Source organism: Populus trichocarpa, chromosome 6, assembly GCF_000002775.5.
Source record: "Populus trichocarpa isolate Nisqually-1 chromosome 6, P.trichocarpa_v4.1, whole genome shotgun sequence".
Lineage (NCBI taxonomy): Eukaryota > Viridiplantae > Streptophyta > Magnoliopsida > Malpighiales > Salicaceae > Populus > Populus trichocarpa.
This window is the reverse complement of record NC_037290.2, coordinates 6,187,615-6,200,416: the sequence shown is the minus strand read 5'-3', so window position 1 is coordinate 6,200,416 and position 12,802 is coordinate 6,187,615. Positions and strand designations below refer to the sequence as shown.

General features: G+C 31.1%; 1 protein-coding gene across 2 annotated transcripts; it reads left to right on the top strand.

Moving 5' to 3' along the window:
• The first annotated feature begins 2,419 nt into the window (after nucleotides 1–2,419).
• LOC7487248 (CAAX prenyl protease 2) lies at nucleotides 2,420–10,010 on the top strand. Of its 2 annotated transcripts, XM_002309010.4 has the most exons (8): nucleotides 2,427–2,805; nucleotides 2,929–2,988; nucleotides 3,187–3,399; nucleotides 4,103–4,214; nucleotides 4,624–4,695; nucleotides 4,903–4,965; nucleotides 5,957–6,034; nucleotides 9,460–10,010. In XM_002309010.4, the coding sequence occupies exons 1-8, from the start codon at nucleotides 2,599–2,601 to the stop codon at nucleotides 9,600–9,602; spliced, it is 948 nt and encodes a 315-aa protein (XP_002309046.2). In that variant the 5' UTR covers nucleotides 2,427–2,598; the 3' UTR covers nucleotides 9,603–10,010. The 2 variants fall into 2 exon arrangements, with proteins under 2 accessions (XP_052309432.1, XP_002309046.2); XM_052453472.1 differs by lacking the exon at nucleotides 5,957–6,034 and having other exon boundaries at nucleotides 2,420–2,805.
• Nucleotides 10,011–12,802: the final 2,792 nt, after the last annotated feature.

Below are 12,802 nucleotides of genomic sequence, written 5' to 3'. Positions count from 1 at the left end.
AATTAGTTTCTGTTCTGACTTTTAAAATTGAGACACATGTACAAAGAATAGAAAATAAAATTTATCATCCATGAAAAATAATAAAAATATTATCACTTGTAATTTTTCTTTTATACTTATAACTATTTTTTAAAAAAAAATAGATTTATAGAATAACTAATAAGATATCATAAATTTTTTCAATAAAAACCCTCTCCTTGAATATTTTTTTATTTGTCTGGATTTGTTTTAATTAGAAAGAGTTACTAGTTTCCTAGTATGTGTTATGTTATGGGTTAGATAAGAAAAGAATTGAATCTAAAAAAAAAAAATTAGCTTCCAGAAAATTTTTGACATTGTTATTAAATTTAATTCAACCGGTCAACTTTAAAAATTCTCGACTTGATTCCTTATCTAACCCGGATTTTAAATTAAATTGTGTGAGAGTTATCTCAGCGTGATTTAGTTGACTTGACAAGTTCAAAAATAACATGAACAACCTGTAACAAATGTAATTTGACTTTAAATAAAAATTTAAAATGATATTTATTTTTTTAATATTAAAAAGATAACATATTATATTAATCCAAACGTGATAACTTAACCTATCAACCCTACAATTCAGATCATGAATATCATTGAATTTAACAATTATATTTTTTAGAGATGCAAATTCGCCAAGATATAAAAGAAAGGAATATTTGGATTTCTCAAAAGAATTATCTTATGAGTATAAAATCACTTGTTATAGAAGTAGTGGAAGAAGTTGGTGTGGGCATGCAAAAGATTCACATGAATGACAATCTAGCAGATGTCATGGCAAAGTCGATCAATGTTGAAAAGTTTTATTTGGTATAGATCCTCCTATGGCGCAGCAGCACTATGAGCAACATGAAGTTGGAAGCTGTTTAAATGATAAAATAAAATAAAGAGTGAAAATTGAATTTAAGTGGGAGAAAGTGAGCTATAAATTTATATTTCACACTTGGAAAGTCAATTGCGTGATGAAAAGAAAGTTTGCAATAGCCACCCTTCGCTGCCTTTTTTTTTTCATGGTGGTAGAAGTCGATGTGTTAAAGTTTTTTTTTTTTTTTTTTATAGTCGTTGCATTATGAGATGTTACTGCTAGTTTTCGTTGAAAGATGATGAGCTCCAGTTTTATGGTGGTAGAAGTAGATGTGTTAAATTCTTTTTTCTCTCTTGAAAAATATAGAAAAATATTATTTTACATTAATAAAAAAAAACTAAAAAAGAAAGGGATTTTATTGTGCTTATTTTCATAAAATGCTACTCACTAGAATAATTTTTTTTTTCTTCATTTGATTTTTTTTAAAAAATTTCAATTACATTTTTCAATATTAGATTTATTGGGATTAAGTTTTATAATTTTTTCAATTTATTTTTTGTAAGGCCATCTTAATCTCATGACCTGACCCGAGGGTTTAACGAGTTGACCTAAGTTTTTTTTTATTAATTTTTTTTTCTCGAATTTATTATTCAACATGAAGTTAATTAGGAATTAGGTTTGTTGTTTGTTTCAGTTTGCTTTTTAAGAGGTTATCCTTGTCTCATGAATGAGTCACGAGTTTGATGAGTTAACTTGAGTTGACTCCAATTATTTTTTGTATCCTCTTTTAATCAACTTTCCAATTTTAGTTCTATCTTTTAACATTATATTTATTGGGGGCTGAGTTTCATATTTTTTTGTAACTTATTTTCTATGAAGTTATCTTAGTCTTATTATACAAATCGCGAGTTTAACGAGTTAATTCAGTTGACTCGAGTTTTTTTTACATTTTTTTCTAATTGACTTTGTTTTCCAATTTCATCTTTTAATATTGAGTTGATTGACAATTAAGTTTCGTTGTTTGTTTCGGTTTATTTTTTACGAGGTTATCTCTATTTCATAACTTGAGTCATGAGTTTGGTGAGTCAACCCAGGTTTACTTGAATTGTTTTTATATTATTCTTTCAATTTCATTCTTTGATACTTGGTTGATTAAGAATTGAGTTTCATAATTTATTTCAATTTATTTTTTATTAAGTTATCTTGATCTTATGATCCAAATCATGAATTTGACAAGTTAACTCAAGTAATTTTTTTGTTTTTTTTTAATTGATTTTTTTTCAATTTTATCCATAAACATTGAGTTTATTAAAAAATAAATTTTATAATTTATTTTGATTTATTTTCTATAGGGTTATTATGGTCTCATGACCTGACATGTAAATTGTCAAGTTAACTCGGGTTGATTCAAATTAATCTAATGTTTTTATAAAAAAAATTATTTTAAATTAAATTATATTTTTAACAATTATCAGATTGTTTTTTATCCACCAAATCAACTGTATCATATCAAAATAATCCCCATTTAGTTAGTTTTTGTTTTTTTTGCTTTGAATTTTTTTTCCTCAAAGCGTAGCGGGAACTAAATTTCTAGTTAGGGATTAAGATTTATGGATGGTTTCAACTTCAAGGATTGAAACAGAAAAAACGGCACCGCATTAACTGTTCTAACGAACCCACGTTTAGTAAGCTCAGTTCAATTCCCAATATCTCCCAATACGATCGTCTTCCTGAAGAGAATTTAGGGCACAAATCATCGACTCGATCTTAAAATGGAACAAGAAACGGGTTTGTCGAAACCAGTGGCGGTGATAGCCTGTGCAACCATGGCATTCCTTTATGTTGCCATTCTCTATGCTCCCACTTTGATTCTGCGCCTCCCGGCTCCTTCTTCTCTCAAGGAATTTATGATCCGACGGTTCATATGCGCCACCATTTCTTCATTCATGTCCCTTGTTTTCTGTGCTATCCTCCTCCCTGTAAGTTGTTTCGTTTCCTTGATCATCCACTGACTATGTGTTTCAAAATTCTCCCATACCCGTTATCACATCAATACTGTTACTTACTTATATTGTTGATTTGTTGCTTATAAATGATGCTAGTTGAGGAGAAGGGAGGCAACTTACTTGTTCCGCGTATATGGCATCAGACTGGACCATCTTGTGAGTATCTTGATTATGATATATATATATATTTTTTTTCATTGTCAATGTTGAATAAATGCGTACTGGGAAGGAGGAGCTATCCTTTTTGCACATAGTAATTATCGGGTTATATTCTTGTATGACCTGCAGATGGGAAAAAGGGCTGACTGATTGCTAAAACTTGCATTCTGAAACGCAATTTTATGTATGAAACAGTGGCAAGCTGTGGTCTTTCCTCTTTCGTTGACTTGTTTAATGTACGCTGGATCTTTGGTCTTTAAGTCATTATTGTTGGTGGATTCATGGAAGGAACACATGCATCAGGGTGAAGGAATTTCTTTAAACTGTATCAAAGATATCCTGCAGAACTTTCTTGCCGGGCTGTCTTCAACTGCCTCCAATGTCTTGGCTTGGCGTAATTATGTTGTGGTGAGTTTATTTATTAATCAAAATGAGATCACAAGTTTCAAAGATAATATAGGGCATGAATGTTTGCATACTTTAACTAAATGGCTTTCTATAGCAATTAAGGTTATGGATTTTAATTTTTTGTGGGGTAGTTTGGACCCATACTAGGTAAGAAATTTTGTTTTCCTTCCATATGCTACCTACCAACCATTTCCTTTTACCTCCTATTCTACTATGTGCTATGTGCATGAGTGGCGAGTAAAAAACATGTGCTTTCTTACTCAATTTTTATTTGTGTTCATAAGTAACGCTTTTACTTTCAATGGTTGACAAAGATTCCATGAGTACATTGATATGAGCTATCGTGCACTTAATAAGCATGAAGTTGTCTATGATAGCATGCCAAGCCAACATTCCAACATGCAGAATATGTATTTATTCCTAAAATTGATTTCACTTTATGGCTTGCAGGAAGACTCAACTCAGCGGCATAATTTGGTTTTATTCTTTAATGATGTTTAGTCTATCACATTATGGATACCTATGGGTCCTTTCTTCCCCTTAGTTGATCGTTTGAAAATCTTGAAGGATGAAGTGGATTAGTTATCTTTGCTTCTTTATTTCCTAAAATTAGCTAGCCATGCTCGCATCAGCATTGTAAGTTAGTTAAACGAAAAAATGTTAGCTTGATCATTGCACTGATCTTCAACTCTTTTATACGCAGGCTCCATTAACAGAGGAATTGGTGTTCAGAGCATGTATGATACCTTTACTTCTCTGTGGAGGGTTTGAGATCTATGTTGTCATTTTACTCTGCCCCATTCTCTTTAGCTTGGGTAAGTGAAAGCGCATCGTTGTAAAGATACTTGCTGTTAACTATTATTTAGAAGTCAATACAGCATGTCAACCACTTGTGAGGCAGTAATTGAAGATGATTAAGAATTGGGTAGCATTCAAGAATAAAGTGACCACACATCCGCTTGTTATCATATTATATTGGCTACTTGAATGTTTACTTTTTTCTCTGATACTTTTTGTTCATGTCATAACAGTGCAAAATAACTTGTGCTCATTTGATCAGAAATTATAGATCACTTCCTTAAATGCATTTGCTGTTTTTAGTATCTCTAGTTTAATCTTCTGACACCGGTGTAAAAAAACTGTACTGTTGTTTATATCTTATACCAGAAACTACAGTTACTTTTATGCAATGTGGTCTTACCAAGTGTGATTGTTATTGTTCAGCACATCTAAACCATTGGATGGAGATCTATGGCCGTCAAAACTATAGCTTGCTCAAGGCATTCATGGTTGTAGGTATCCTCTGCTTCTTATTGTTGCTTTTGATTGATGTCTTTTGTACCTTATAGCAATTTTTCTATGACAGAGATTTGTTTTGTTGCCTTAAGTATGATGCATTTGTTTTGAAATTTGTGATGGGTTTGTTTGGGGAACTTGATTAACCGAAGACTTCTTTTAGATCTCAATGTCTCATTGACAAATGGATTTGTATGTATTTCTCAGGTCTTCAGCTAGGTTACACTGTGATCTTCGGTTCATATGCATCTTTTCTTTTCATTCGAACAGGTAAGTCATGTGACTTGATAATTGTTAAGATATCGAAACTTATTTTTGCATTCTACATGATAGCTTAAACTTTTGAATTAAGTATTCTTTCCAAGAAATGTATGTGAGGGTTAGCAATTTAGACCCTTGTTATCCTCATTCATGATCAAATAAATTTTAACATAAGATAGTAGTGGGCTTATTATTGATCCATGCTTGAAGTCGAAGAAGCTTTCTCTCGAGGGAAGACGGAAAAGTCTACCTGTGGTTTTCATCTTATAGGCTAAACACTTCAATTAAAAGGTCATCATAGTAATGAACAATATATAAGTTTATTTCCTCCCATTTAAGTATAATTAAATTAATTTAACTATTCCAAATATGCCTTTCAAGTATAGTCCCCTTGCAAATGAAGTTACTAGCCAACCACAATCATATATATGAAAGTAATTTTTTTTCTTGGTTTACTGGTGTCTTTCTATTAATGTGTCTAGCCACAAAAAAAATAAATTCCGCTTGAATTTGATGATCTTTTTAAAACATTTTTGAAAATTCAGAATAATAGAATCATGAGCAAAAACATTATTTCAATTACTTTCTTTTTTGTATGTTAAAAAAAAATGAAAGAAAGGAGCTGTGAAAAGGAAAACATGTTAAAAAATTACGTCAAAGCAATTCAAGGCCAGGTCTCTAGTTAAATAATTGGAGTGTTAGACACAAACTTTACGAATTGTTTCCTTCTATGTGTGATTTCTGAAAATTAGCTGTGACATGGTCCTCACTCACCTTCAATGATCGTTGTAGAGCTCATTGTTGATTTAGACCAGATACTACTGAATGTTTTAATCTGAAATGATAGTGTAAGAACATATTTGGAGCGCTTATAGGACAACATGTATATGATCTTTTTATCTCTTGTTCATTAAATAGTTAAATTTAATTCTTTGTTGCAGGTTGCTTTTTTTCCGTATCTTGAATCATTTCTGACCATGGATCACATGCATCTTTGTAGGACATCTTGTTGCTCCATTAGTTGCTCATATATTTTGCAATTTTATGGGATTGCCTGTGCTGTTTGTGAGGAGGACAGGTATGTGAGTTGAATTGCAGGAATGCAACTGAAGCAATCAAATTTCATTGTATGACTATATATAGATTCGGTGAATCATTTTGCAGTAGCATATCACACAAGCATGTCCTTATCGCTTTGCAACCTCTTAGTCATTTCTAGTGATTCTAGGCTTCTTGGATGATGTAACCTTGTCTCTTTGCTATCTCTCAGTCATTACTAGTGATTCTAGGCTTCTTGGATGATGTAACCTTGTCTCTTTGCTATCTCTCAGTCATTACTAGTGATTCTAACTTTTCTAAGCTTCTTTTAGGGGCATAAAATCATTGATCACCCCTGTGCTTTTGTAATTTGGTCAAATTGACACCCCTCTACATGAGGGTGGCTCCAATTGATCCTTTTTCTACTAATTTGGGGATTTTTTAAACCCGTCCTCTGCATGTCTTCCATTAAGTTGACCGTGAAAGGTCCATATAGGCACCACTTGTACGGTTCATAATAAAAATGAAATAAAACAGAACTTTTCTGAAAAAAATCAAATTATCTAATAAAAAAGAATTTGAAATTTATAAAATATATTTAAAAGTTATGAAATAATTTTGAAAACCTATGTGAAAAACATATTATATTTAAAATTTATAAGAGAAAAGAAATGAGAGCTCGGAATTAAACAAGACTAAATCATGTGATATTCATTAAAACTACATTTGGGAAAATAAATAATCAAGAAACCACTTTTCCATTCCCAAATCATAACCTGCTTTGTTAATCTGTTTGGATTAACAAAACCATTTTGAAATAAAGATAAAAAACTTAGTTTGGTAATTGACCCAAAAACCGTTTAGTTTAATGATGGAAAACCTTGTGTTACATTCTAAACAAACTTAGAATCCTTAGGTTCTTCTTGGCCTGCTTCACCAAACTAGGAATTTCGAATTTTGCAGCTGATTGTGGGAGATGTTAAGGGCATGTTTTGTTGCAGAAAATAGTTTGTATGTTTCTTTTAAGTTTTGTGAGCTTAGACTTAGTTCAGTGAAAAAGGAAAATTGGTTTGGGCATGGATGACCTTTTTGAGAATTGAGCTGAAACAAATTGAAAAACTTTTTCCAAAGCGCTTCAGATCCTTCTGGATGTTCATTCTCATAAGTAGCATAGGGTAAGAGAAAGAAGTCAAAACTTACATCATTTTCACATGCATTTTCGTATTTTGAATTACCGGGGCATGGAAAAAACTATCAATGCTTTTCACATGCTTTTTTTTTCCCTTGAATTACCAAGGAATGAACAAAAAAAATTGGTACACAAATATGGTGGTCCAAAATCAATATATTGTTAATAACACATATTATTGACTTTCTTCGTGTATTTATTTACTATTAACGAAGTGTGTGTTTCGTAATGTGGTGCAAGGTGCTTTTCAAAAGTGTTTCAATTGAAAATGCATCAAAATGATGTTTTTTTTCAGATTTTTTATTTATTTTTGATATCTGCACATCAAAAGGCATATAAAAAATAGTTTGATGTTTGTAAGCTAAAAAACACTTTAAAAAGTACGTTGGACCACAAAAACAAACACTCTCGAAATCTAGTAGCTTGTATAGCAAAGCTAGAGTTTCAAGCATAGCAAAGCTAGATTATCAAGCGGAGAATATATTGGGATAAGCTAGCTATATATCTAATTAACAAGTTAGCATGTTCATCTCTTAAAAGTTAAAAAGATTGAAAGTGCATAAATTTTAAAGAAAAAAACATATGGGAGAATGTCTGAAACATTTTTCAAACCTAGGTTTAAGTTGGAGACTTGTCCAATTCTCCAAATGGAAAAGCCTTACTTGGACATGATATTCTATTTTCCATTCTCAATGGAGATAATTTTATATAAAAATTGAGAGATCTTCCGGATTTGATTATGTTGTTCAAGGATTAAGGTAACTTAACATCTAAAAGGGAAGTGAATTAGGTGTATCATTAAATTTTACAATTAATACAAATTACTTCAAGTAATTGTGCTAGAATATGAAGGTTTAATAGCACAAATAAGAGTGTGTTCAAGGATTGATGATTTTGTAGTAGTTTTACTTTACAATAGCTTGTATATCATATATGTTCGGATTCTCTTGCTAATTTTGCAATTAGACAATCTATATATATGTTTCTAAGAAAAAAACTAGCCGTTATTGTTTCTCTGACAGCTAAAACGGTTGACCGATTCATATTGGTCAAGTCAATTAGTCGGCTAGTTCTTATAGAATTCTCAGTGTTCATCACTGATGAATAAATGGTGGATCGATTCATTTGGTAACTCCAAACGGTTAATCGGTTTATGCAAATTTCTAGATTTAACAGTTTTACTTAGGTGAATTCTTAGAACTGTCTAACTTATATTTTATTTTATTATTATAAATTATTTAATGCATGCAAAGTGAAGTGTGCAAGCTCATTTTAATTTTGCTATCAAGTAAGATTTAAAGATTTGCATTGAAACACTAAAATGAATATTTATTCTAAGTCTTCGCTTTACTCCCTTCTTGGACTTCAGGATTGAGTTCTTCACGTAATCTGTTGTGCTTGTTGATATGTTCTTCGTATAAAATTGTTTAAAACTTATTCTTAACCAAGCATATTATATTTATTTTTCATTTTATTGTTATTATCAAAATATATAAAAACATGAATGAGTGAATATAAAGGTCAACAAAATATACCCTAGGCATCCAAGTTTCTAAAAGCTACACAATACATAAATTTCCAATCATGGCATTATCTTTTGTGAAAATACTCTTCATTCTTTTTTTGATTTTCTTGTCCAGTTAAAGTCCCATTCATGCAAAGCTCTCTCAGCATCATTGTTGCAACTGAATAAATTGCAAAACCTGTGCGCACCAAGATCAATACAAATCACTACTCCACTGATTCAAAATCTCTTAACCCTCCATTAGCACTATTATTATTTTTGGTTCAAATGCATATCCATACATCACCCACAAATTTGAGTGCACCGAGACCAATCAGCACTCCACCCATTGAAAATCGCAACCAACACCTTGTATATCAAACTCATGCTTCTTGGTCGATTTAACGAAAAAATAGATGGAGGTTTAAGAAAGTAGAAGGATGAACCATGATTTTAAGTGTTCTTAGATTCTACACATCCTTCATTTTTCGACTCCAAAGCATAGGATGATTGTTCCATATTGGACTTTTGAAGAGTTAGGGGAGTGGAATTTACATCCATGCAATACAAACAGTAAAAAAGAATACGAACTAACCTAGCAGTTGTTTTAGGTTTTCCAATCCTTTGTTCGTCAAAACTTTCCAATTTTATTTGGTCACTCTTCCATACTTTTTGGGCAAAATCAATCTCTATGTTGCTAGTTAAGATTTTGGACATTATTAATTATTATTGTTATTGTGACAGGTCTAATTGATCTTATAATTTGTTTCAGGGATGGTGAGCTTAGCATTCATTGCTGGAACTGTAGCCTTCATATGTCTTCTTTGTCCTGTAACACAGCCTCATTTGTACAATGATGGGACAAATGACTGTGAATGCTGGCAAGGATATTGTTCCTCGAACTTAAACTCCTAATGCTGAAAGAAGATGGGACTGACATTCTCTGCTTGTAGATGAGATTAAGTTGGAGGGAGAGTGGAATGCTTCAAAAGTTAGAAGGTGTAAAATCTCTCCTCGTCCCTTTCATGGCAACTCTTTTCATGGGCAGTCTAGATTTTTGCCCTTGATCTCCTGGACTTGTCTATATCTTTTATCCCCATCATTCCGTTTCTCTTATAAACTAAGCTGCTGCAAATTCTCAAAAAAGAGAGGAAAAATAGTTTAAATTCGTAGATATGAAAATCTCCGAATCAATCTGATGAACTCCAAAGATTTGCTTGTTTTATAAACTAGTCTTTGAAAAGTGTGTACCAACTGTGTTGAGAATGGAATTTGCACAAGTGTCCAGTTACATATTTATATATATCTCTGAATTCGTTCAAATCCCCCCCCCCCCCCCTTGAATTGCAGATTTCTTCCCCATTCATCACTCGCCTGCATGCCTGCCAGCAATGGTGAAGCTCCTCAAAATGGTACAGGCTATGCTATTTGTTACAAAAAGAAATGAAAGTTTTATATTTATTTTTAAACGTCAAGTACACTTGTCACCATGTGGTTCGCTAACAAAAGCAAAAACGTAGAATTAACCTTTCATAAACTTACATGGTTTGGTAAATATCTTAGGAAACCTTCCTCTAAATATTGCCTACACCAACACTAGGGACTTTCCAAATCTTTGCTCACGCAAGCAATAAAACTCGGTTGACTCACGCGTTGGTATTTTTTTTTTTTTTATCTTCTAAAACAAATCATAAACATTTGTAGTGTTGATTTTTATTTAGAAATATATTAAAATATTTTTTTATTTTTTAAAATTTATTTTTGATATTAACATATCAAAATTATAATAAAATAAAAAACATGACTGTTGTGCAAAAACTAACGGTGCTGAATCTGCACGAATCACACCACCAATTATCTGTTCTTCCACACAAAGGATCGTAAGAATGTATAGGAATTTTCAACATTGTTGGGGGGTCGAAGAAATTGTTCCAATTTTAGGAAGCCATTGTCTCCCAAACAGGCCCAATATTTCATTTTTAGGCCATAGCTGATGGGGAGAGAAACTCAAGCTTGCTTTGAAATTGAATTGATTTGGAATATTTTTTTAGTTTGGATCCAAGCTCGAAATTGATGATGGGCTTTTATTTTAGGAAGTGAGGTTTTTTTTTTCTTATTCTTTATTTATTGTTTTCTTAGCTTAGTTTTGAAAATCTTGCACATTTAAAATTATATTATTTTTTAACATTGAATATTAACATGATTAAAACAAATTGAGGATGAATGATAAATTGATCCCAAAAAACTAATGAATTATATGTTTTTATGAAACTTAAAACATTAAAAAAATACAAGATTATCTTGTAGTTTTATATAATGAAAAGTTAAAGAGTTATAATTAAATGTAAGCAAAGTAACTTGAGTTTAACTCACATGCACGTGCTTAACTTGGGCTCTAGGTCTTGAGAATTGGGATTGAGCTTTTTTTTTGCTGATCTATATTGGACTTGAATTTGAATTTATTATAAAATAATTTATTAATCCATAAAGAATTTTTTTTTTGGTCAATCCATTTATATATGTTCAGCTAATGAATACAGAGTCAAAACAATCTTTTTCTTCCTAAACACTTCTCCAAATGAAGAACTAATGTTTTTAAGGTAAAAAAACTATAAGGTTTTTATTTTTTTTATGGCATGTAGTTACTATAAAATGATGAGAATTAATTTTGATAAATATTAAAACTAATTTTGTATCAATTTTGGTGTAAAAAAATAATCATAAATAGATATTGAATGAGAAATATTTTGCACACCTAGCACGAGCCATCACATTTTCTATGTTGTTGTTTTTTACTAGTTTTTTGGCCTCTTTCCCCCTTTATTCTATAGCTTAAGATCCAGTCCATTATAGAGAGAGTTTTTGAGTTCGTTGTTCCTTTTTTTTTTTTTTAGACTTTTAAAGGAATTATATCTTTTGAAAGTGCAATTGTTTGAATCGTGAGAAGTTAATTACGTTTATTTTATTTGCTTTGAGAATTGAGAGATGAATAATAAAAAGGATATATAATTATTGTTAGTTTACTGTAACTATATAAGTTTTTACATTAAGTATTATAGTTATACTCTAGTTTTTTTTTTATTAATTATATGATAGCATGTATGATAAGGGTATGTTTGGGAATTGCACCGCGTTTTAAAAAATTTTGAACTTTTTTTAGTTTAAAATAAATTTTTTTATATTTTTAGATCGCTGATATTAAAAATAATTTTTAAAAAATAAAAAAGAAATTATTTTAATATATTTTTAAATAAAAAATATTTTAAACCATCATCATTATTATAATTTTAAAGAGACACAAAATCACTTTTTATTTGAGTAAAATTATAAATTTTGAATTATATTGGATGTTAAGTTTGTTGTTTATATATATATATATATATATATATATATAGATGCTTTGACTTTCGTCTCTGAATCGTTGATGACGTTACCTTTGATTAGATCCTCCACCATACAGAATCTACATGAAAAGCCCCCTCCTAATCTGGTTGCAGCTTCTTAAAAAAAAAAATGTTCTTTCTATTCGTTTCTCGAAGGGAAGAAACCCCACCTGCACTCTCTCATAGCTAATTAACGAAGCCCTCCATTATGTATATACCACAGGAAAAATGAATGTTCCATATAACAACACCATGCGAGCGTCCTCAACTCTTGTTTGGACAAAATGATTGAGTTAATTTCATCAAGAAGATGAAAGATGGAAGACACCGGCACACAAATCTTACACAAGTACCTGCGGTCAAATCATCATATCACAAGGAAAACGTTCCAAGTAATACATTTAGTGATAGTTTGAATTTATTTGGTGCCGCAGAGGAAGAAATATATTTTCCATACCACCAATAAATAATTTATTTGGTGTAGCTTTTTTAGCTGTTCTTATGTGTTGCTGGAGGCCTTGATAAATTCTTATTCATTTGAAGGCTTAATACAAGTGAAATCAGGGTCATAAACCACTAAGATTCCTGGGGCTCGAAACAACTTGGAGTGAAGTCTGGTGGTCCGTCTTCCGAGTCTTTCTGAATCCTGATTTGATGCAAGCAACACATTAATGGCTAATTACAAAATTTGATCATTCAATGTGCAGGGGAGAGGGAGTAACTAAGTTAATC

Coding starts and splice junctions, on each gene's coding strand:
- LOC7487248 (XM_002309010.4), top strand. CDS start 2,599: ATGGAACAAGAAACGGGTTTGTCGAAACCAGTGGCGGTGATAGCCTGT. Junction 3,400..4,102: donor CTTGGCGTAATTATGTTGTG/GTGAGTTTATTT, acceptor TTTTATACGCAG/GCTCCATTAACAGAGGAATT. Junction 4,696..4,902: donor CAAGGCATTCATGGTTGTAG/GTATCCTCTGCT, acceptor TGTATTTCTCAG/GTCTTCAGCTAGGTTACACT.